The sequence below is a fragment of the Sorex fumeus genome, unplaced genomic scaffold, assembly GCF_029834395.1.
Source record: "Sorex fumeus unplaced genomic scaffold, SorFum_2.1 ptg000003l, whole genome shotgun sequence".
NCBI lineage: Eukaryota > Metazoa > Chordata > Mammalia > Eulipotyphla > Soricidae > Sorex > Sorex fumeus.
This window is the reverse complement of record NW_026606060.1, coordinates 40,036,873-40,063,478: the sequence shown is the minus strand read 5'-3', so window position 1 is coordinate 40,063,478 and position 26,606 is coordinate 40,036,873. Positions and strand designations below refer to the sequence as shown.

General features: G+C 35.4%; 1 protein-coding gene across 2 annotated transcripts in view; it reads left to right on the top strand.

Annotated features, from left to right (window-relative positions):
• Window positions 1-26,606, top strand: part of EEA1 (early endosome antigen 1) — a 143,128-nt gene that overhangs the window by 42,639 nt on the left and 73,883 nt on the right. For both annotated transcript variants that reach the window (XM_056115465.1, XM_056115456.1), the window contains 7 exons: window positions 6,465-6,519; window positions 6,635-6,700; window positions 10,021-10,060; window positions 11,083-11,196; window positions 13,880-14,001; window positions 15,934-16,089; window positions 21,771-21,887. In XM_056115465.1, the coding sequence (XP_055971440.1) occupies window positions 6,465-6,519; window positions 6,635-6,700; window positions 10,021-10,060; window positions 11,083-11,196; window positions 13,880-14,001; window positions 15,934-16,089; window positions 21,771-21,887 (670 nt within the window). The remainder of the gene's footprint in view (window positions 1-6,464; window positions 6,520-6,634; window positions 6,701-10,020; window positions 10,061-11,082; window positions 11,197-13,879; window positions 14,002-15,933; window positions 16,090-21,770; window positions 21,888-26,606) is intronic.

Sequence of the window (26,606 nt, the reverse complement as noted above, 5' to 3'; positions counted from 1 at the left end):
GTACATTGTGATCTTTCTTGATTTTTGTTTTAGCGGGAGAGGGTTCAGCTGGGCCACACCCAGCATTGCTCAGGATTTATGCCTGACTCTGCTCAAGGATCACTTCTGGTCATGCTTGGAGGACCATATATTATGCTGGGGATTCAACTATGGTTGGCCATATGCAAACCAAGCACCTGAACCTCTCAGCTATCTCTCTGGGTTCTCTTTCTTCATTAAAAAAATACTCTTGCTACCATACTTTTTTGCATCTCTGGGATATATTCCCAGAAGTGGTATTGCTGGGTCAAATGGGAGCTCAATTTCTGATTTTTTGAGAAGCATCTATACTGTTTTCCAAGAACAGATGACTGGTTAAGGAAACTTTGGTACATCTACACAATGGGATACTTTGCAGCTGTCAGAAAAGATGAAGTCATGAAATTTGCATGTAGGTGGATCAACATGGAAAGTATCATGTTAAGTGAAATGAGTCAGAAAGAGAGGGACAGACATAGAAAGAATGCAGTCATTTGTGGAACATCAAGTAACAGAATGGGAGACTAACACCCAAGAACAGTAGAAATAAGTACTGGGAGGATTACTCCACAGCTTAGAAGCCGGCCTTGCATGCTGGGGGAAAAGGCAGCTCAGATAGAGAAGAGACCACCAAGTAAAGGATGCTAAGGAGGGCCCGCTCAGGATGGAAGATGCGGGCTGAAAGTAGATTATAGACCAAACATGATGGCACTTAATACCTCTACTGAAATCACAATACCCAGAAGGAGAGAGAGAGCAAAAGGGAATACCCTGCCACAGAGGAGGGGTAGGTTGGAGGGGACAGGGTAGGGGTTGCGGGATGGAGGCTCAGACCATTGGTGGTGGGAAATGGGCACTGGTGGAGGATTGGGTACTCGACCATTGTATGACTGAAGTGCAAGCACGAAAGTTTGTAAGTCTTTAACTCTACCTCATGGTGATTCACTAATAAAAAATTTAAAAAATAAATTAAAAAAATGGGGAAAAATAAAAATCAGGATTCGTTTTATTTTGTTATTCAGTTCCTTTATCTCCCTCACAGGCTCACTCCATACTTTCATGGTATGTATATAATAATTGTACACTAACCTTTGGCTGTGCACTAAAACAATTAAATTTAGGAGGCATAAATAGATTTTATTTGTCTCTGGGCAAAATTTAGACTCTGTAAAGAAAAACAGTACCACTAACTGTGAACTTTTATTTCAGTTGATTTGTCAACGAATGACCAAGCATTGCTAAGAAAAAAAATATATTCTTGCTATAAAATTTACTTGAGATAATTTAATTTCTTCATTCAACTTTGTCCTAAAATATCTCAAATTCTATAATTACCTTCTAAATCACATCTTCTCTTAGATTTTCAAAAGGTTCATATGACCATTGATACATAAAAATAGTGTTCATTATATTTTCTTCTAGACCGGATACCTGCCTACTGTTCTTTTGAATGAATACATTATATTATAACCCACTTCCTATATCTAGAAAATTAGATATGCTCATTTTTACAAACATGCCCCAGCTCCTCATCTGTTCTATTTCATTGCTTAAATTATGCCTCCTTGACTGCTCTCATAAGCATTTCCATTTTCATGGTTATACTTTAGGTTTCACCATCTCAGTCAGAAATACTTTTCATTATTTATTTTTGGCTCTCTTTTAGTCTGCACCTTTACTATTGCCATAGTAAATATTTTTTTTAAAATGCAAAATTGTTTGATGTTCTAAATATTAATGTTCATGAATTTCTTATTTCTTGTGGAATAATTGTATGCTTTCCCACATTTATTTCTTAACTAAATTTGTTCTTCCCATTTTCCTATATCCCTCAGTTTTTTTTGCAATTATATCTATGCTAGATGGAACACTGTAGCACACTTTGCTGGATGGGCAGGATACACCCTTAAGATCATAATCTCATTAGACTTGAGTGGATCTAGAAAGCTCTACGTTTTAAAGTTCTCTATCAATTGATAGATTATTCTGTCAATATTCATCATATATTTGAAATCAAATATTTGATTGTAGTTTTGGGTGACCAGATTTTATTTTTTATTATTTTATAATAGTGTTTATGTTTTTGTAACACAATGTTATGTATCTTCACCGTCATCAGTGTGTCATAACTCTTCATTTCTATCCTTAAGTCATTTCTAATCTACCTATTTTCCCCTGTTCCCTTTCTCTGCCTTAATAGTCTTGGTTCTGTTGTCAGAGTCTAAAAGTTTGTTTCCATTGCTTTTTTTCCAATCTCTCTTTCATTTTTCTTTATATATTACATGTAAGTGACATCTTCCAGCATTTCTTCTTTTATGTTATTTCAGTTAAGGTAGCACCCTCTAATTCGTCCAAGTTGTAGCAAAAGTAGGATTTTATATTTTTTATAACCACATAGTATTCCATTGTATATATGTGCCACATTTCCTTCATCCATTTACCTCTCATTGGAACCTGAATTGTTTCCAGGCCTTAGCTATTATTAATAGCACTGCTATGAATGTATGTGTGTGTAAAAGTAACAGAATGGGAGATGAACACACAAGAGTAGTTGAGATGAGGTCTGCTGCATGGCTTGGAAGCTGGCAGCACATGCTGGGGGAAAAGGCAGCTCAGATAGAGAAGGGAACCCCAAGTAAAGGATGTTTGGAGGATTTGCTCAGGGTGTGAGATGCGTGCTGAAAGTAGACTATAGAACGAACATGATGGCCACTCAATACCTCAGTTGTAAATCACAACACACTAAAGAAAAGAGAGAACAAAAGGGAATTCCCTGCCACAGAGGCGGGGTGGGATGAGGGGGATGGGGGGGGGTGGGAGGGCTACTGGGATTATTGGTGGTGGAGAATGGGCACTGGTGGAGGGATGGGTACTCGATCATTGTATAACTAAAACCCAAGCACGAAAGTTTCTAAGTCTACAACTGTACCTCATGGTGTTTTACTAAAAAAAAAAAAATTAATATTTTTGTATTTTGTCACTGTGTCTTTGATTTTTGGGTCCTTCAGTGGCAGTGGACTTTTGTGGTTAGTTTGACTTCTTTTCCAATTTGAATTCTTTTAATTTCTTTTTCTTGCCTGTTTGCTTTGGCTACGACTCCAGGATCTGATTTTTAAAATGTATGTATAGATAACACATACAAAATACAAAGTTCAAATGGTTTAAGTAGTCATTTGGTGAAATAGTGATTTGGTTGGTTGACTTCTTGCCAATGCCTTTTCCTATTCTCTAACTTTTCATTATCATTTTTGTTGTCTACATCTGGAAATAATCTATGCCTGTATATGCTCATGTTTGTATCTGTGTATGTATAAAGAGATATATCTGCAATTACATAAAAGAGAAGTTATTATTTCACTCCTTTTATTTCTTTATCTTAAGGATTATTTTGTATCAGTGAAGTTGAAGTGATTTTTTTTTTAAATAGCACTGTAGCACTGTCCTCTGTTTATCGATTTGTTTGAGCGGATACCAGTAATGTCTCACAACAAATTGTGAGACTTGTTACTGTTTTTGACATATCAAATATATCATGGGTAGCTTGCCAGGCTTTGCCATGAGGGCGAGATACTCTTGGTAGCTTGCCAGGCTCTCTGAGAGGGACAGAGGAATCGAACCTGGGTCAGCCGCGTGCAAGACAAACTCCCTACCTGCTGTGCTATTGCTCCAGCCCTCCTTTTTTAAATAGTTGTATTGAATTTTATCATTCTGTTGTGAGCATTTGGGATATTTTTAGTGTTCTTAGTGATGTTATGGCATATGTCTTTGTGGATATATTATTCCCACATATTTGAGGATTTCTGAGATAAATTTCTGTAAGTGAAATATTTTTGACAATTTTTCCTTAAAATTTTGATGTCAAATCATCACTTGTAGATGCCCTATATTGTTTTCGTATATTATACACTTCAAACGATTTTCTCTTAGAGGCAGATTATCATAAACTTGTTGATGTGACACTTTTAAAAGGAATTTGAGCAATCCAACTGACTCAGAAGTTGAATTAAAATGATCTTTATCTTTTTTTTAAAATATAAAATGAAAAACCTTTCACATTGTTTTCAGATTAAAGACTTTGTCTCAAAGTTTTTATCTCTACTGTGAAATTCTCTTCTAGATATAATTAGCTCACACACACATATACACACACATTTTATATACATCTGGCTGTGCTCAGGTCTTACTCCTGGTGACTTGGGGGAACATATATTGTGCTGAGAATTGAACTGGATTGGCTGCATGTAAAGCAAATGCCTAAATCATTGTGCTATCTCTCCAGTCCTAGACTGTTATTTGAGGCACATGGCATTTGTTTGATCTTACATATATTCTGAAACGACTTTTATAATGATCTTTGTAGTATGTTCAACTTATTATCATTTCTTTGAATACAGTGGTACTAAGGAATTTTCGGATTTCTCTCAACGTGTTTTTATTTTTCTCATAGAATTTATGGTTAATTCTCTTATTTACACATTTCCTTCATTAGACTGATGAATTGCAGTATAGCATAAATGGCAATGTCTGTTGAATAATGAGTGCATTCTTTACACATGGCTAGCTAGGATTAGGTGGAGTCCTTTTCTCTTTATGGGCAGTTCTGTTTGTACTTCAACCTGACATTCCAGTGAAACTGAAACTGGCTCTGCTTTTTTTCCTCAACCTCCACCTACATTCTTGAGACTCAATCTTTACCAGAATTTCCCATTTTTTTGTTTTAACATGGTGATAATCTTTTGCTGGTATAGACTTTATAGTCCCCTTCAGTAAACTAATCATGTTCTCCATTCCCTGTATAATAGTATCAGTGAGTATTCTTCTTTACTAATTTCAGTTATGTCTTCTGCTGTGGCAGCCATTGGTGGTGACTTTGAGCAAGAATTCTTTTCTACTGTGTTCAGTTCAGCAGGGAAAGATAAGTTCCTGTTATCTAGAAGAATAATCCTAAATGTGTTTGCTCAAGTAGTCTCTCTTTTACTTTAGGCCCGGAAGGGATCTGGTCATCATTCTTTGTCAAGTTGACTCCCAGATGAGGGTACCAGTTACATGAGAAGATTCTGACAGGAAATACTGTTTGAGGATAGAGGAACAGATAGAATCCAATGATGTTGTAGCAAAGAGAATGAGGAGAGTGATAAGTTGGGGAGTAATTATCACTTAATCACTTAACTTCACGTTAGTCGTCGATTTGCTCGAGCGGGCGCCAGTAACGTCTCCATTTGTCCCTGTCGCGTGCTAGTGTAGCCCAATGGCATCTGTTCGCTCCGGGAACATGAAGGGCCTCAAACCGATCGTTAATGATCTTGACGAAGAAGTCTGACCATCTGGTAGGTGGGCGGCCACGCGGTCTCTTGACATCCCGTGGAATCCAATCAGTAACAGCTCTAGTCCAACGGTCGTCTTTAAATCTCATTACATGACCAGCCCATCTGATTTTCGACACCTTGGCAAATGAGACAGCGTCCCTGATCCTTGATCGTTGATGGATGTCAGAACTCCGGATTCTTTCTCTCATTTGAGTGAAACGTGATATTCCAAGCATAGCTCTTTCTATTCTTCTTTGGGAGACCTGAATAGCGTTCTCATCTTGTTTGCGTAGGGCCCAGGTCTCTGAGGCATATGTTAATGCAGGAAGAACAGTGGAATCAAAGAGATGTGCCCGGAGCCGGAGGTTCTTCGTCCTCTTAGCTATTTCTTCGACGTTCTTGAAGGCGTTCCAAGCCGCTCTCTTCCTCCTGCGCAGCTCAGGTGCCAGGTCATTTGTCATGTTGACCTCTCGACCTAGGTAGACATAGCTGTTGCATTCGGAGATGGTCGTTCCATTGAGAGCGAATGGGGCGTCAGGAACAAGGCTGTTTCTCATAAACATTGTCTTCGTAAGATTCAGCTGTAGTCCTACCTTTCCACACTCACGGTCAAAGTCGGCCAGCATTTGTGCCTCTTGGCTGATGTTTGGTGTTATTAAAACAATGTCATCAGCAAAGCGGAGGTGGTGTAATTGCCGACCATCTATCTTCACTCCCATTCCTTCCCATTCCAGTCGTCGCATGATGTTCTCGAGGGTGGCACTGAAGAGTTTCGGTGAAATGGTATCTCACCCTGCCGCACCCCTCTCTTGACATCAACGGGGAGTAATTATATCATATATATTTTATAGTCTTTATTAATAAGTTCCAATTTTTATGTCAACTGTTATATTGGAAAGTTAATGAGATATTTTCCTTTTTGCTTAAATACTTCATTATTATTATATATTTATGATAAATCATTTTTTCACAATAAATGATAAGCTTTATGAAAAAATTACAAATAAATTTATAAGTTGATAGTTCTCTTAAGAAGAAAACTGAAATATTAATATGTAGTCACTAGCAAATATTTAAGAACAAGTTGTTAATTAAAAAGCATTAGTTTATTAATTTCTTTTTTTCTCCATATATGTTTAGAGATGATATAACTCTACTCAGACAAGAAGTTCAAGACTTACAGGCTTCTCTTAAGGTAAGAATAAAACTTGTTAATTTTTATTTATTTATTTTTTTACTTGTTAATTTTTAGTGTTTTAGATGAAAAATCTTCCAAAAGTTACGAATTAAAAAAATTTTTCCCCCCTTAGGAAGAAAAATGGTACTCAGAAGAATTAAAGAAAGAATTAGAAAAGCTTCAAGGGCTACAGCAGCAAGTAATTACTTTTAAATACTTGAAGTATTTTATTATTCTTTTTCATTATTAAAAACAGTTATACTTTTAAAAAATTTAATGTGTTTAGGAATTTCTTCCTTCCTTCCTTCCTTCCTTCCTTCCTTCCTTCCTTCCTTCCTTCCTTCCTTCCTTCCTTTCTTTTTGGGTCACACCCAGCGATGCTCAGGGGTTATTCCTGGCTCATCCACTCAGGAATTACTCCTGGCGGTGTTCAGGGGACCATATGGGATGCTGATAATCAAACCCGGTTTGGCCACCGTGTGCAAGGCAAACACCCTACCTGCTGTGCTGTCGCTCCATCCCCTTTTTTCCTTTCTTTAAACACCATAGTTCACAAAGTTGTTCTTAATACAGTTCATACAGTCATTCAATATTCCAACAATAAACCCACTGCCAGGGATTAGTGTTGGAATATCGAATGTGGACCTTCCCTCCATATTTTCCCATCCACCCTCCAAGCTTACACCCTTAGTAGGCACAAAATAATTTATTTTATATTGCTTGTTATAACTAAATGGCTAATGAATTATCAAAAAATACTTTACTAAGAGAAAATATGTAAAAATAGTTATATCTCAACATATAGTCATTAAGTCTTTGTCTGTGGATTTACTAAGCTGTTTATTGTTAGTTGAGCTTTCTATGTTACTGTTTGTTGACCATAGTTGACTTCTGTGTTACTAACCTATCTGATCTGGTGTGATCCTACTGGGATGTCAGTATTACAGAATTTGGAGCTGTCCAGGAACAATAGGATATATAACAGGGCAATGTGTTTACATAGTTGTAGTTGTGGGTTGTTGGTGTGTCTTATAGGGTTTCTGGAAGTATGTGATGGGGGAGGCTGCCCATTCCCAGTCCAAGACGAACCCAAAGTTCTGAAAACCCTTCTACCAGGAATTTTTGGCAGTTTGACATCTCTGCAGAGATTACTTGTGAAATAGTGGAGTTTGTCTGTTGGTGTGACAGCAGCTGTGGTGTGTGTGTGTGTGTGTGTGTGTGTGTGTGTGCGCGTGTGCGCGTGTGCGTGTGCGTGTGCGTGTGCGTGTGCGTGTGCGTGTGCGTGTGTGTGTGTGTGTGTGTGTGTGTGTGCTTCTGTAGGGAAGGGACTAGGGACTTAGCCTGCCTTACTCCTAAGGGTGTCCCAGAATTTTCAGTTGGAAGACTGGTGTACCCATGAACTTTTGTGGTTTGGATTGCATCCCTTCTGAGATTTAATCATGATTTAATTTAAGCTGAGTCAGTGGAAGAGCTTACATGGTAGCAGTTCTGATTATATTTTTTTTTTAGCATGTAGCCTGATATTACTTCCTAATTTTTTTCTTTTGGTATTTAATAGCCTAAAGTTTATACTCCTTGTGATTCTAATGTGTGAAAACAAATCTATAGGAAACTATAAAATGTAAAATTTTACATGTGCTTCACTAAGAATTTTCTGTGTGGGGCTGGAGAGATAGTACAGCAGGTTAAGGTACTTACTTTGCATGCATGCAACCTGGGCTCCATCTCTGGCACCACACAGTGCACTTTCATCAGTGATCCCCAGCACAGAACCACTGGGAGCAATTAAAATATTAAACCAAACCAAAAATAAAACAAAAAAGGAACTCCCTACGAATATTTTTAAATACTAGGCTACATTAACTCTTAATTTTCTGACAGTATACATAAGTATAAGTTCAAACAGTTAACATCTTTGAAGTATTTTTGTCTGTGGCAAATTGGATATCTTTAACATGTTCTGTTGGGAAAAAACTATTACATGTTCATAGTTTCTATTAGGAGGAAGATAATGAACATAGGAGAACTGTTGTAGTATTAATAGTATATTAGGTTTTATAAAATGGAATAGATGTATTTATGCATAATAAATATATCCTGAACCTATGCAGTATGTGAATAATACATAACAGAAATAAGGCAAATTACCATTTTATTAAGAAAGAATTTTTTGGATTAAAATTTGTTTGCTGTTATAGAGTTCTTACCATTTAATGTACATCTAAATCATTTTAGCACTGTGATTTTTTTACTAAAATTGTATTGTCTTCTATACTAAAGTTATATAAAGAATCAGAATATTTTATGAAATTTTTTAATAATTTTCCTGAGTACATTAGGACTTTCAGTCAGGCCACTTTTGACTTTAGCCAAAAAATTGTCATTTGGATTAGAAAGAAAACAAATATTAGTCATTATAATTTTTAGCTTTTATAATTGAGACTATACTGAAAGAGACTTTCAATAAATCTATAGTACTTATGGTTCATTTATTCTTGTTTTGCATAGATGTCATTAGCTGACATGACATTCTATTATGCTCTGTACTTGAAAACAGAGAAGATATTAGTATATTTGAAATGATTGTTTACAGATAATAGGTCAAATAAATTCTTCACAGTGTAAAGAATAAATTGCCTTGGAAAACCATTTTCCTTTTAGAGAAAAATGTAATTTAAATATTGATCAGTTCGTAATCATTGTGTCTAAATCCAGTGTCTGGGAAGTCAAGTATAGTCTGAGATATCTTGTTAAAATCTTAAATATATTTATAATTATTTAGAATATAGATATAATGACTGGCTAACTTAAATTTATGAAAATTAATGTTAGATTTTTTTCTTGCTTTAAAGATTATTTGAGATCCTGTATTTAAAATTTATATCAAATATTTCAGTCATGGTAACTTTTTAAGCTTATGTAAATTTTCAAATGTTATAGGATTACATCTTGCCTGCTGATATAATTTCTTTAAAATTTGTAGTTTTAATGACATGTATTATTTATTACTAAATTTGTGGAATTTAAGATGATTTTTACTATTTGCTAGAGCTAGAGCGGGCCCAGTAACGTCTCCATTTTGAGACTTCTTACTGTGTTTGGCATATTGAATACATCACGGGTAGCTTGCCTGGCTTTGCTGTGTGGGCGAGATACTCTCGGTAGCTTGCTGGGCTCTCCGAGAGGGGTGGAGTATTGAACCTGGCTCAGCCGGGCTGGCTGCATTCAGGGCAAACGCCCTATCACTGTGCTATTGTTCCAGCCCTATAAGGCACATAATTTTATACATAAAATACTCTTAGAAACCAGTGAGCTGCAGTTAGATCATTAAACTAGTTTTCCTTGAATGGTTCCTTAAAGACCTGGAAGAATGTGAGCAGATTACAATTTAATTTTCAATAAACTATTGCTACTTTCCTGACAGAATGTGGTTGCTAGAGATTTTAGTGAACACCAGCAATTAGAACTATATTGTCTTTTTATTTTAATGCATTTTCTCAATGTCTTGTTTTTATTGAGGAGTCAAAACCTGATGGATTGGTCGCTGATTCACCAGCAGGTAACATAATTAAAGTATATATCTTTTCTTTTTTTCCCCATTAAACCTTTTTTTCTTTTTTTCTCTTGGTACCTGTTGCATGAATTATGTTTTGTGGTTATACTTATTGACTCTGTAGCACTAAAGATAATAGTCATTCTGGCTTGGAATATTCTGTAACCTGTCAATTTGGTGAATTAACCAACTAGTTTTAATCACAATAGTTTCTTTTTTTATTTTGTAGTTATAAGTAAACTTATGCAATGTTATATTAATGTGTTTTTTAAAGGAAAGTTAGATTTATATCAAAGATTGGCAAACTCTTTGCTTTTGAAATAAAATGTTTTGAGATAATTATCCTTTTTAACTGAAAGAATTCTCAATGAGTAGCGAGACATATTTTAATATTAGTTGTACTTAATTTCTCTCTAAAAGCTCAGTTTTTTTTTTTTTTTTGGGCTACACCTGGTGGTGCTGGTGGCCCACACTTGATTTAATGCTCAAGGATATCTCCCAGTGGTGCTTTGGGACCATGAAGTACCAGGGATTGAATCTACATGTGAAACATGCACTCTAACTTGTGAACTACTACCCTGTCCCTGAAAACTCCTTTCTGTCTCAGAATCAAATATTAAAAGCATTGACTGCATATTGTTATAGATTGTTTTATTTATAATGCTGATTATTCTCAAACTGTTTCAAAGTCCATTTTGCATTATTGTAACATATTATTAGAAGAGCAGAATATATTTCTCTGGTTAGCTGCCACATATAGAAAAATATTAAGTAGAAAAATAAAATAACATTTGAGCAAATATTTTTGTGATGCCAAATACTTTTTATTTTATAATTACATAATGTTTTGCACCTTAAACGAGTCAAAACACGTAATTCTTGAAATGTAAAATTACTCAGTTTGTACTTAATTAATTTATTCATGAGCAAGACACATGTATTTACTGTAGTAATTATAATCTATATAATAATTTAGCATATATATATATATATAAAACATTGTACTTGGCTAACTGGTTTGTTTCTAGAGCTGCAGTCTTTGGAACAGCAATTAGAAGAAGCTCAAACAGAAAATTTTAATATTAAGCAAATGAAAGACTTATTTGAACAGAAAGCAGCTCAACTTGCCACTGAAATTGCAGGTAAATTGAACAAGAATTTTTTTAGTTAGTAAATCAATGTCAGAATGAGGATGTGGTGGATTCAACAGTTAAGTTCATGCTTTGCATGAAATCTGGTGTCTATATCTGGCATAGGAGGGCAAAAGATGCAGATAAATCAGTTTTGTTACCTTTTTTGGTCATTATAGACATATATTTTAGTGTGATAAAGCATTTTATAGAAATGAATAGTATTTAGAGATAACAATTTGTATAAAAGTATTTTGTCCACCTTCCTCCATCCTTCGAAGGGCTGATTTTCTTTGTAGAATTGTTGAATTCTAAAAAAGGTGACTGATATTTTGGTCTATGTTTAAATGTTAAAAAGTTATATTTTGAAGATGTTAAATGTCATAGCTCTAACAGTTGGTGTACTATCAAGTACAATATCATTTATTTTTCCTTCATTGCCCTTTGATGCTGTTGGTGTCATCACTGGGAGCCACACACACTCAATGCACGTTTAGTTGCTGTGCTTACCAGTGGCTGTACACTTTGTTGTGCACCTGGGATCACAGACGATGGTGCTGCCAAGATTGTACATGGCATGTGAGATCACAAATCACAAATCACAAATCATCCTGTTAATCGTCAATTGCCTCGAGCAGGCCCCAGTAACGTCTCCTTCATCCTAGCCCTGAGATTATATTCAAGGCTCTTTAGGAGAATGAGACCCATCATTGTTACTGGTATTTGGCATATAGGGTATGCCACAGGGAGTTTGCCAGACTCTGCTGTGTGGGCAGGCTACATTTGGTAGCCTGCCAGTTTGTCCAAAGTAGGAATGAGATAATAAGATGGCATAATAGGATGTCGCTCGGCCGCGAATGTGGCCGTGCGGTTCTGGGAGCTGGTTTTTATAGTCTCTGAGTCTTGGCCGTTGATGGGATTACACGGCGTCAGGGGGCCAGTTGGTGGGTGTGACCCCCGCCTACTGGAATTTGGAGGATCTGGGTGGAAGATGCTCGGCCCAAATCCGAGTAGGCTTGGAGATCTCGGCCCCGGAACCTGCATGACTTTGTCCCTCTGCCAGTACCTTCATGTGTGCGGAGAGTGGTCTCAGCATGGTGGTGGCTGATCCTGGAGGTCTTTGGCTGCTGGAGCCCTGGTCGGGGCGGGGAGGAAAGCTCAACCCGCTCCTCTCCAAGGGGCCCCAGCGGCGAGGACAGTCAGGCCTGGGGGCAGGGAGACTGCACTGTTCTTCTTCCAGGAGCTGGTTTTTATAGTGTCTGAGTCTTGGCCGTTGATGGGATTACACGGCGCCAGGGGGCCAGTTGGTGGGTGTGACCCCCGCCTACTGGAATTTGGAGGATCTGGGTGGAGGATGCTTGGCCCAAATCCGAGTAGGCATGTGAGATAGTTCTCGAGATTGAACTCATAGCCTCATGCTTGCAAGGCAGGTGCTCTGCTACTGAGCCATCCCTATGCCCCTCCAAATGTTATTCTTTGTTTTTTATATTACTGGGAATTAAACCTATGTCCACACACATGTAAGTCATGGACTCTACCACTGAGTCTCATTCTCAGACACCCGTTTTTTTGCTAGGGAAGAGAGAAGTTGGGGCTATACCTCTCTTGGTTCTATGTTCAGGGGTCACTTCTGTTGTGCTTGGGGGACCATGTGCAGCCTGGTTTGAACTGGGGTTGGCTATATGGAGTTGTGTGTAGACACAGGAGCTGGCCCTGTGTCTACACTGTCACTGTCACTGTCCTCCCGTTGTTCATTGATTTTCTTGAGCGGGCCCAGTAACATCTCCATCGTGAGACTTTGTTGTTACTGTGTTTGGCATATCGAATCCATCACGGGTAGCTTGCCAGGCTTTGCCGTGCAGGCGAGATACTCTCGGTAGCTTGCCAGGCTGTCCAAGAGGGGCGGAGGAATTGAACTCGGGTCGGCCATGTTGGCTGCTTGCAAGGCAAACACCCTACCCGCTGTGCTATCGCTCCAGCCTGCAGTGTCAACAAGTATCAATATTTTTATTTTGAGGCGATAGGTTGTGCCACACCTAGTGGTGCACAGGGACTATCCCTGGCTCTTCTCAGGGATTATCTCTGGTGGATTATCTCAGAGGACCATATGCCTTTCCAAGAGTCTGCCATATGTAAATATAATCAATAGCTTAACCCCTACACAATCTCTCTGATGCCTACAAATATTTTATAGATTTTTTTAAGTAAATAGTTTTGTGATAAATTTGCATTGGGATTCTGTTTAGTAGAATTTGTGTAGACAAAAATAATTTACCATTGTGTGTGATTTTATAATTTCAAGGTATATCTTTATTTTTTATTTTTTGAAATAAATAGATTTTATTTGGAGGATTTTTAAGATGTGGAGCGGGAGAGAATGAGAGAGAGTAACGTACTCAAGAGGGAACATGGGCTTCTCCAAGGGCGGAGAGAGCCCTACATACATCCTAGCATTAGACACAAAAGCATGAAAAGTACACATCTCAAGAGGGGAGATGCAGGTGACACATGTGCTCGGCCACATGGGCGCAAGCAGCACATGGGCTCAGGCAGCATATGCGCCTCAAGGTATATCTTTATGATTATCTCAAGAATGTACATTTAAATTAGAATGATGCACTGATATTTACTGAAATATGCAGGAATTTATAAGAATGTCCTTTCCCAGAGCTAATACTTTTATAACTATAATTAGATATAAAGTCAAAATATGATGAAGAAAAGAGTCTACGAGAAGCCGCTGAACAAAAAGTGACACATTTGACAGAAGAATTAAATAAAGAGGCAACTATAATTCGAGATTTGAAGACTGAACTGGTAATTTAGAAACCAATTACTGGAGTGTATCTTAAGAACTTTCTAAATAAAGATTGAAATATGTATACTGATAAAAAAATTTTAAGAAATAGCTCAAGTAGAAAGAATGGAGGAAATAAATTTTATTTCCAGTTTCTACCACCTTCATATGTATACTCCATATCTATCCATTTATCTATCTCTCTATCTACATGTCTGTCTATTGCCATATGTAAATATAATTAATATCTTAACCCCTACACAATCTCTCTGATGCCTACAAATATTTTATAAATAGATACCTGTCTATCTACCTGTATATCTATTGTAGTTTTAAAATAAAAATGGAATTTTATGATACATAATTTATTACTTTAGAATTTTGTTGGCTCTGTCATAATCTTTTTAGTAATGTACACATTTTCATTTCATATCTTGATTTTCTCTTGTGTGTTAGTTTTATAAATCCTCATGATTTTAGGATAATTCTAATAGGAATTTAGTTTTGGAGGCCAGAGAGAATACAGCCAGTAGGGTGCTGGCTGACTTGAATGTGTTGTCTGGCATCCCCTGTGGACCTCCGAGTTTGCCAGGAGTGGTTTCTGAGTGCAGAGCAGGGAGTAACCCCTGAGCATTGCCAGGTATGATCCCCAAACAAAAAATAACCAAAATTTTAGTTTTTATTTTACTTTTATTTTGGGGGCTGTGGATCAGCCACTGAAAAGGCTGTTTCTGGCTTTATACTAAGGAGTGACTGCGGTGGTACTCGGGGGCCATATATAGATAGGTGGGGATAGAACCATGGTAAGTTACATGCAGGGCATGTACCTTACCTTCTGTACAATCTTCATTTCATGCTGTTTAGGAGTGCATAGAAGGGGGTGCTTTGGCCTACACACAGTGGTGCTTAGAACTTAGTCCTGGCTCTGCACTCAGACATCACTCCTGGGCGACCTTGGGCCATATTCTCCTCCCCTCCCCTCCCTTCTCCTCATGTCCCAGGCCAGACAGTACACACCTCCTCCTGCCTGGTCCTGGCAATGGGTGCCTGAGCTTCCCCATGGTGTTATAGCCCCCAGGCTTTAATTTTAAATTCAGCAGTTGTGTGTCAATCCATCATATTATCTCTGTCACTGTAAATATGTTTGTACGCATGTGCACATCTTTAATACTCTCCCAAGTTTAACAACCTTGGACTTACCCTTGATTCCTTTTTATCCTTTAGCACTCCATAAATGTAGGAATTGATGAATCGATGAGTTAATAATACTCGGTCTGCAACAAACTCTTAATTTTACTTGTATCTGATTTATTTATATTATTAGTTTCTTAGGTTAGAAACTGGAGATCTTTACTGATTTTCAAGTGACTTTTAAATGATGAGTGTGTGGGGTTTTTGAGGAAAGCAATTAAAACACTAAAGGTAATTACAAGTTTTCTGTTTTGCCATTTAATTGGTAATACTTTGAAATATGAAAGTAGAAAGAGAAATTGTTGGTGGGTAGATAGAAAAGTTTTGATCTTTGGAGTTCTGTAATTGATATTAAAGGTCATTTTCCTTTTGATTTATCCAGAATCATTAGAAATAGGAATTTTCAGGGATTGAGAGATAATATAGTAGACAAGGTGCTTGCCTTTTGCACAGCTAACTGGGTTTTGATTCCTGGTATTCCTTCCAAGAGTGATTCCTGAGTACAGAGCCAGGAGTAAGCTCTTAGTGCTGCTGGGTGTGCCTCCACAATAAAAACAAAAACAAACCCTAGGAAAACTAAAACACCCCTCCCCCCCAAAAAATCTAAACAACAACAACTGGGTATTTTTAGGTTTTCAGTGTAATTTTAATTTCATTTTTATGTAGTGCCAGAGCTCGTACATAAGTAGCATATGCTCTGTCACTGAGCTGCATTTTCAGCCCTTCATTGTAAGTTTTAATTAAAATATGTTGCTTGACAGCTTCAGAGACCAGGGATAGAAGATGTTGCTGTGCTAAAGAAAGAACTGGTTCAGGTTCAGACACTAATGGACAACATGACTTTGGAACGTGAGCGAGAATCTGAAAAACTCAAATATGAGTGCAAAAAATTACAAGCCCACTATTCTGACTCAGAGGTAATAAATGTGGTATATTTAAATGTGACTGATCATAACTTGCTTAATACTTACTGTTGACTAAAGCTACAATATGAATGATTTTGGAATGACCTATCAATTATTTCTTTTCCTTTCTTTAGTTTGTTCTGAGCAATATTTGTAAATAATACACTCCGATAAGATTTTTTTAACTGTTCATTTTTGCATACAATTATTCTTAATGATACATTGTCAAGAAATGATTTTTAATTTTATTTATTTCAGAATAGTGAGTACGTAGTAATTTAGTAATTCAGTTTGGTGTAGGGGTAAAAGAAGTATTTAATTTTTTTTAAATCGCATTTCCAATGCTTACTTAGTAAAACATCTAGAGATGACTTACTTTCAAAGTAGGCTTAATTTTCATTTGTCAGTTTTTGAATTTTATGTTGGAAAAGTAATAAAAAATCACCTGATCTAACATTTCATGCAGGACTCCCCTTCCAGGGATCTCTCAAAAGTAATTTAAAATTCTTGTGATCTGGCAGGTTGTAAATTTTCTTATATGTTAGAAACTCTTATGTGCTCATAATTTCTTTCCCTGTAATTTACATACAAAGCTTCCCATTCTCCTCTGGAATTACACAGAATAAATTGCTCTCTTTCCCACATGAGATACTTGCAGAAATTTAGTCTCACTTTTTTACATATTCAATTCCTTCTCTGATATCTACATGACCTCTGTATTCCTCATTTATTATACCAGCACTTGACAAGCTCATGTAATACACACATCTGCTTCAAAATGATTGTCTTTATCCTTTTTACTGTGTTAAATGTAATAGATAAGTTATTATGATTGCTGTTACAAGTTTTAAGCTCCCTTTGGGCCTTCCATTTTTCATGTTTTCAGTTTAAAAAGTTCTTCAATGACATTTCAGTTAGCATTTTTTTGTCTTTAAGCTGGTGATTTAAAAATCATTATTATAGTAGTAATGCATTGATAAACATATAGATATTATAGATAATCCTCGCTATCACTTATTTTTATTAGAGGGAAAGTGGTGAGAATTCATGAGTATAGTTTACATGACCTGTAAGATTTAGGTGCATTTTTTTAAATAGTCACCTTTGTAGCCTCAAACATATACCTTTTCAAATTTTCAAACAATACCAAGTACTAAATAAAGGTGGTTTATGAACTTATTAAAGCCAGTTAAAAGTTCCTTTTGCATAATAAAGGTGAGACAGAATCAAAGATGTCTACTCTACTTTCTGGGTTCCCAAATTGATTTAATAATCATATTATTACCAGACAGATAAGTAGTAGAAAAATAATTTAATTTCATATGTAAGGGAGTTCACAAAAACAGGAGGAATCCAATGAAGGAAGGGTAGAATGAGATATATATTTCCTGAGCTAAGGAACTGGGTAGAGAGATGGGATTTCTTATCATGATTAGCATAATAAGACTAGCTGCTCAATAATTAGATGCTTGTCATGACTTATAGTTACATTTTTCAGATAAAAAGTTTTTCTAGATATAACCCTGTTTTGGGGTAAGAGCCCCAATTTTCATTCTTTTGGTAGTTAAGGGACTTGCAAAATTCTTTTTGAGCCTGCAAGGCCTTCTTTGACTGATTCTGAATTAATCTGCCTGCCCAAATGGCACATAATGAAGAAGTCCATTCTCTCATCCTGGAGAGGTCCATCATGAAGGAATCTTGTGAGAAAAAATTCCATTCGGATAGAGTTAACATACAAATATTTTAATTTGGGGAATTCAACCCTTTATTTCTGTGTTTCAAGAAGAATTACTTTTGATTCAAAGTTACTTGTTTATCAAGTATATATATATATATACATATATATACACACACACACACTTGGTAGACTCTATATATATATACTTGGTAGACTCTCAATATATATGTATATATACTTGTATATATATATTTGTTTTACTTTATTTTTGTGAGACTAGGGATCTGACCCTTGGCCATATTTTCAGCACCCCTACCAGTATTTCTTATTTAAGAAATTTTATATTTTTTTGGTAAAAATACCTTTAATGTGATTTAAAAATTTGAAAATAAATTTGATAGGGCGACTACAATTGAATCACAGTACTAATAATTTTAGAATATGTCTAATATAAAGTGTAATTCTCTGACCTTTTCTAGCCATGAATTATGAATGTATACAGCTAATTGTTACACAAATACAATTTGAACAAAGTTCAGAAATGTATAATATTTTCATTTTGAGGAAAATATTTTGTGTAACATTTCTGGGTTATTTAGGAATTATCTTTCTTTGTAGAATTTTAATGAATTTATGTTTATGCTTTGTAGATTAAAATGCATTTGTAATCAGATCAGTTTAAAATAGAAGTTATAACTAGACTGATAAAAAGCTTGGATTTATTGTCTTCCTACATTGCCATCTTGTCAGCAGGTCCAATTGTTGTAAAGTGATTTTTTTTCTCAGTAGAAGATATTTCTCAGAAAGATGAACATATCTCAGAGACCTTGTACTTCTTCATCTTGCATTTATTTCCCCCCCTTTTTGGGGTGTGTGTGTTATGTGGGACCACCCTTCACATACACACATACAAAGTGTTGACCTTTACTACCGAGGCTATTCTTTACATCTGAACTTATTTCAGGATTTTTATGAAATTAATTTTTTCAAATAATTTAAAATAACTTAAAATATAATTTATACTTGTTGAGTAGTTGGTAATTTAATATTATATTCTTTGTAAAGTAAGGATAATATTTTCTCTCTACTTAATAAACATGCAGTGATTGAGGCCTTAAATTCTGTTTAGTATTTTGAATGACTTTAGGAAAAAAGTTAAAACTGAGAATCAAGAAACTCTTTTAACATTTTAAGTCCACAAGGCTTTGGCACTATATCAGATACTCTAAGTATATGGTCTTATTTATTTCTTTTGACTTTCTTGGAAACTTAAGAATTGAGTTTACTTTATGTAAAAGGAATGTGAGGCTTAGTGAGCTTAAACAACTCGTTGAGGTTCATGCACCTGATATCAAAAGGCTAGGATTTGAATTCAAGTCTTATCCTCAGCCAGTGTGCTATCTTCATTTTAGGTGGTTTGATGTTTGCCTTATAAGGAAATTTGTGCTATCAATCTTGATCAATCTATTACTGTTTTTAGAATGTTGCCACATTGTATTTTTGTACTACATTGTTGATTGTATATTTGTAACTGAGTATGCCTTAAAATACTTTTGAGTTATTTTCATATCATGTCCATGTGAAAAAAATTACTAAAAACTTCATTTCATTTATTTGTTTATATTTATTTGTGCTTTTGCTTTTATTTTAATATTTGCCATAACATTTATTAATTTATTAAAATTCAATTTTATTATTTAAATGTGTTTATGAGCTATATTACTTAAAGAATTTAATAGAACTAGAGTACTATACATTGCTCTTTCACTGAATCTAAGTTTTGGCCTTAGGGCAAAACATAAGAAATTAAAGAAGTTATGAATGCTTTGATTACTTTTGGATTGGTATTTCTAGTTGGGGCTAAACTTACATCATCTTCATTAAATACATTATGAAATATGTCCTTTGTTAATTGCTTTCATATATAAATCGAATTCAATATAAATCAAATTTTTTATATTTAATTATTTTAAAGATTGAAAATACATTATTTTAAAGCTTTTGAAATTAAAAACAATATTACATAGATTAGAAATTGAGGCCTCGAAGTTTTTTAAAAGTATTGTTTAAAAATCACATTACTGAAGACAGCAAGTGTGTAATCAACCTATATTTGGCATGGCCGTTAATGAAAATTATTTTAGAATTTTTTTGTAGTTTAAATAAATACATTTGATTTTGGTTTTAGAAACTAAAATGTTTGTAAAAGATGTAAAGTATTTGCATGAATGGTTATTAAAAGAATATTTTAACATTTTTAGTATGTAAGTGAGTGAAACTAGATTTGCCAGCATGTTTGGACATTATTCTCATGTGTTAAATGTGTACTTATGTCATCTTGTCTTACACCTTTCATCCATCATTTTGTTTTTTTCTGCTTTCTTATGGAGATGCTTAAACTTGAGGTAATGTGGTCTTAGAAGACTTTAAACATGGCAATACATTTAACGTAGCACTTTCTATTGTTCTATGACAACTTTGTGTTTTTGGACAACCTAAGAACTTCAGAGATGAATATTTTGCTTTTATCAAACAAATTTTTAACCATCTTTAAATGGTTACTTAATGGAATGATTAGAAAAGTCTCTTAAAGAGGATTGTATGAAAAAATGAAGTAAAAGCAATAACCAGAGTAAACTTACAGTTCTCCATAACATATTTAATCTTGTTCTTGGCATTGTAGCCATTGTATTATGGGTATAGTTAGGCAGCTGTTGATTTATATGTTAAGAAAAGTTTAAATTTTTATGTATAAATGTAAGAACATAGGCGATAAAAATAATTTACGAATGCAGGAAGCAAATCCAATAAACTGTATTAGGAATACAAACTTCTTTTGTTAATGCCCCTTGCAGGAAATGAAATTAAAAAGCAGTTTTCTTATTCTGTTTCTAATAGTTGACATCTTCATATATTTCTAAAATCTATGCTTGCCTATCTTACTTTTTTAAAAATCAAACTGTCATTTTAATAATAAGCCTTAACTTCACTTAACTTCACTTAAAAATGTTACAATATACTTTGAGGGAAATTCATGTCCATATCATCATAAGAGTAATTCAATTTAATGAAACTGACTTTTGGGGGTAATCTTGAAAAATTAATACTTCATTAAAAGATTATTGACTAGGGTCAGATTCTATGTTGTAAGTTGCATCTGATGTTTTCACTTTTTAATTTTTATTTTATTATGCCCAGGAGTGCTCAGGGACTAGTCCTAGCTCTGTGCTTAGGAGTGAGCCATGGCAATGCCAAGGAAGAACCATATAGGGTTCTGGGGTTCAAACCAGAGCTTTTCTGCAAGCAAGGCAAGAGCCTTAGCTCCTGTACAGTCTGTCTGGCCCTGGGCTTAACATGTTTTTAAAGTAAAAAGAGAATGAATGTCTGCTATAGAAATTGAGGGAAAGTGTAGTTATAAATTGAATATACTCCTAAAATTCTGAAGAATTAATGAGGAATTTCAGTTCTTATATATTCAAGGTTGCAGTTTGATGCATGGTAAAGGGTAAAGGTAAAGGGTAAAGGCCCTCCCGTTGATCATCGATTTGCTCGAGCGGGCCCAGTAACGTCTCCATTGGAGACTTTGTTGTTACTGTGTCTGGCATATCGAATACATCACGGGGAGCTTGCCAGGCTCTGCCGTGCGGGCGAGATACTCTCGGTAGCTTGCTGGGCTCTCCGAGAGGGGCGGAGGAATCGAACTCGGTTCGGCCATGTTGGCTGCGTGCAAGGCAAATGCCCTACCGCTGTGCTATCCTCCAGCTTGATGCATAATAGAAACAAAGTAAGAAGTTCAACTTTTTGTTTCATGTAATAGTAAATAAATGAAGTTATGCATTTCAGATAAATTAAACATTTTAGCTAAAATGATTCATGTAGGGTATTAGGATAAGAACCAAGTTGAAACAGTAAGAATTATTTTTGTCTCAGTAATAATGGCAATAATGTATAATATTAAAACCTTTGAATACTTTTATTTTTTTTTATTTAGCTTATTATAATTTTTTCTTTTTAGGCCACAATAAGCCAGCTAAGGAGTGAACTTGCCAAAGGTCCCCAGGAAGTTGCTGTATATGTGCAGGAACTGCAAAAGCTTAAAAGTTCAATTAATGAATTGACACAAAAAAATCAGGTGAGAATTTTAAAACTATATCTAGTGATTAGTTGATTTTACGTATCTTAAATTTTATGTATATCAATAGATTGGCATAGTAGAGTAAGTCATTCTGTATTTTTTTTAAGTGTTAAATACATTAGCAATACTTTGCAGACAATCTCTGGTATCATTTCTATATTGCAAAACTGAACCTATGCAGATGCTAAAAAACAGCTTCTCATTCATTGCTACTCTCACCCCCATCATTCTATTTTCTGTATATTTTTTTTGGGCAGAAGAGAAATAATTCAGTCCACTCTGGGTTTTTCAGGGGCTGAACATATAATTCCATATGCTCAGACAGCTTGGTAAAAAAAAAAGTAGGGAGAAATTTGTTAGAATGTATGTCTCCTGTGTACTTGGGAGAGACTCTCCCCCCCTCCCCAAACACTTAAGTCACTGCCTGGCCTTAGATGCCAGTTTTAAATAGCTTATCTAACAATGCACAGGACGTTCACAGATTTCTCCATATGCATGTCAACATTTTATCTTTTCTTCTTCCTTCTTTTCCTTTTCCTTCCCCCCAATTCTTTTTCATCATCAATTTTGTGGGCGACAGTTTTAGCAGTGCTGTGATGGGGGTAGGGAGGAGCACCAAGATCACTTCCTGTGGTGCTCAGGAGATCATGCAGTGTGGGAATTAAACCCAGGATTCTTTGCATGTCAGACATGCATTCCAGCACGTGATCTATCTTCCTGACCCATTGTGGTGGCTTTTTATTTTATGCAGGCCTCTTTAATATTTAGCTTGTTTAAGTACAGGACAGGTCAATTTTATATAACCTTTTACATTCAGTTTATTGTGATGAGGTAGAAACGTATAAAGAAAGAGAACCTGTCATATCAAAGAATACAACTCTGATAATAACTGTTGCCAAAATCTTTTCAAATGAAGTTTAGAAAATTGGGAAAACTTTTTTTATTTATTTGTCTCACATATGTGTTTTGGGAAAGGAAGGGAATATGTTATAGACTTTTCAGGTAATTGTAGTTATTGTTATTTGAGTCTATGAAAAAAGAAAAAGTATTGTTTGAGAAAAATTAGTTAACTCTCTGGAATCTGAAACCACATTTATAAACTTTTTGTGTTCTGGAACATTAGAATTTATTCCTTAAGCTTGCCTTTTGACTTGATCTTTGCTCTGCACTATTTTGTAACATACATCAATCATTTACAAAGTATTGGTTGCTGAATTTTGCAAAGCTTCCAAATATTGTAGCATTCTATTGTGCATAAAATAGTCACATTTGTCAATATCATCATCTCATCATCTCAGAAGAAGCCTTCAATATGCACAAAATGTCAAGCTCCTGGTAATAATACAAGTTTTCCAGAATTCTGGAGCTGGAGAGACAGGGGGTAAGGTGCTTACCTTGCATGTGGCTGACCCAAATTATATCCACAGAATACCATATGGTTCCCTGAGCACTGCTAGGAGTGATTCCTGAGAGCAGAACCAGGAGTAACCTCTGAGCATGACTAGGCATGGTTTTCATACCCAAACAAACAAAAACAGTTTTCCAGATTCTCTAAGCTTCATTTGAAAGTATTTTAATCTTGGCAACAGTTATTATCAGAGTTCTATTCTTTGATATGACAGGTTCTCTTTCTGCCAAAGTCTTTCCCAAATCAAACTCATAGTTTATCATTATTTACATTAAAATACTGTATTTCATGAAAAGAGATGAAAAGGGATTAGGTCAGTTTATAATTTAATCATACAAATTCTTTTTCATGCATAGATTTTCATAGCATTTCTATTTGTGATTACAAATATTGTGACAATGAATATTCATATACAAATCAAATGCATTTGTGTAAGATTTCTGTTACATATTCCCAAGTGAAAGTTCCAAGTGGGATGTAGTTATACATGTGTTCTAGTTCAATAGGTAGCCCAAAACTGTTTTCTAAAGTAATTATGTGAGTTTCCCACCTTCTGTTCTCTATCATCTTTTAGTGAACTTCTTTCTCTTTTTTTTCTTTCTTTTGAACTATAGAATACATCTACCTGTAATTTAGTTTGAGCTTTCAGTTTGATTTTAGATCTTTTTTGAGTTTGGGGCTTATTTTATACCTTATCGAATTTATCAGGGGTATATGCATGCAATACATAACTTATGATCAATGTAATTTATTATATATTTTTGAAATATTTATGTACAGATAAAGGACATGACTTAGTATCTGTAGCCTGAGATAATGAATATTTTAATTACGTGTTTACATTTTTCACATATGAACAGTATGCCTAGAAATATTAAAAATAATATTCACATTATTAAGGGGGAAAGTACTATGTTTTAATAGTACTTATAGTACTTATTTAGTACTATTGTCAGTGTAATAAAATACACTGAATGGATAATAGCATACTATCAGGTGATTTAGTGTGGTAAAATTATAATTTTTTTATTGTTTCCTAATTGTTTTGATTAGGAAAAATAGGAAATCTTTGAGTAAGATTATAAAAATAATCTTACTAATTCTTATATAATTATAGTTATGACAGTAGTGTATTTTATTTTTTTTTTTTGGAATATTTTATTTTATTTATTTATTTTTAAATTTTTATTAGTGAACTCAGGTCGGCCATGTTGGCCGCTTGTAAGGCGAACGCCCTACCCGCAGTGAAAGGGCTGGAGCGATAACACAGCAGGTAGGGTGTTCACCTTACAAGCGGCCAACCTGGCCGACCCGAGTTCGATTCCTCCGCCCCTCTCGGAGAGCCCGGCAAGCTACCGAGAGTATTCGATATGCCAGACACAGTAACAACAAAGTCTCCAATGGAGACGTTACTGGGCCCGCTCGAGCAAATCGACGATCAACGGGAGGGCCTTTACCTTTTACCTTATTAGTGAAATACCATGAGGTACAGTTGTAGACTTAGAGATTTTTGTGCTTGGGTTTCAGTCATATAATGATTGAGTACCCATCCCTCCACCCATGCCTATTCTTCACCTCCAATGCTCCCAGCATCCTCCCACCTCCCAAACTCCACCATCCCACCCCACCCCTGTGGTGGGGCATTCCCTTTTGTTCTCACTCTCCTTTTGGGTGTGTATTTTAAAGAAGTATTTTCCTCTTAAGAATTTTCTCCCTACCTGCCATTTTTACCCCTCTTTATCTCACATTTGTGGCAGACTGTAATTGTTGATTATTACCTTAGTAAGTGGGAATATCCAAGTGTTTTGTTTGTGTTTGTGGTCCAAGGAATCAAAAAAATTCTGGGTCATACACATGTAGTGCAAGTGCTCCACCATTAAGCTATATCCCAGCCTCTATCCAAGTATTTTGAAATTGGAAATCCTATGCATGGTTTTTTTAAGGCTATTATATAAAATGTTGTGAACAGCTTTTGTAATTCATAAGCATAGTCATAAATGAAAAAATTATATTATAAAACATACAAAATTGCTTTTGGATCAATTACTGGCTTTGAATTTAAAAACAAAAAGGAAACATTGAAAATGTTTTTCTTTGTTTCTACTGAGTCATAATCTATTATCTAATAAACAGTTTGAGCACAGTTTATATCTTGTAAAATTGAAGAACATCATATGCTTATTTAAAACTACTAATAAAAGTGGTATTATTTTTATTTTGGGGCCACACCCAGTGGTGCTCAAGATTTTCTCTTGGTTCTGTGCTCTGGGATCATTCCTAGTAGGGCTTTGGGGATCATATGGGCTGCTGAGGATTTAAGTCTGGTTGGTTGCATGCAGGGCAAGTGCTCTACCTGCTGTACTATCTCTTTAGTCCCATAGTACTAATATAGTTTTTTATCAAAAGTTTTCGTTATTTTTGTAGTCTCACTTTTTTAACCTCCTTCAATGGAATCTTTTCAATAGTCCTAGTTTTAAGGAACTTTCAATAGTCCTAGTTTTAAGACCAGAGCATATTGGTATGTTGCCACATATTACCACTGTCTTACAAAGTAGTATATTGATATGAGCAATAGAATATAGCAGTCAAAGGTAGTTTTGAATCTTGGTTTTGCCACTCACTGGTTGTTACAGCAAACCTTAAAATTTTTTTTCTCTTCTGATAAGAAGTGCTATTATACCCGTCATTTGGAGATGATAATGAGTATTAAGTAACTGTTTTAAGTATGTAGACTAGTCCTAGCTTTTATTAACCATGTCAATACATGTTGTTTTTGTATGTTACTGGGTTCAGTCAAGAGCAAAGTGGAAATTTTCAAAACATACTGCCTAGTGAATTAGAAAAAAGCTTTTGTAAAGTTGTAGCTTTTCACTGAGTTTTTAAAGATGCTAAGGAGCATTTAGTAGTACTTCATTTTGAGATCTAAGTGTACCAAAACCATAGGAACATGTAAGAGAACAAACGAGATGTTAAATATCTACAAGCTCTTTAGTTTCTTCCATTATGCCAAGCTGTTTTGAGGAATGAAATCCCAGAAGCTATTTTGGAAGCTATTGAGCATTTAAAAATGCCAATATTTAGTACAGAGGTTAAGGTACATGCCTTGCGTGCAGCCAACTTCAGTTCCTTCCTTGATAATGACATGGTTTCCCAAGCATTGCCAGGTATGGCCCTGGAGGTCCCCAGCACTTTTGATTTGTCTTGGGTAATTTCTGGCATCTTTAGGCCTTCCTATTGAATACCTGACCTGGTTGTACAACACCAAGCTGGTGTGGAGCCCTAACCTCCTGAGCATTGCTTGGGAGGCC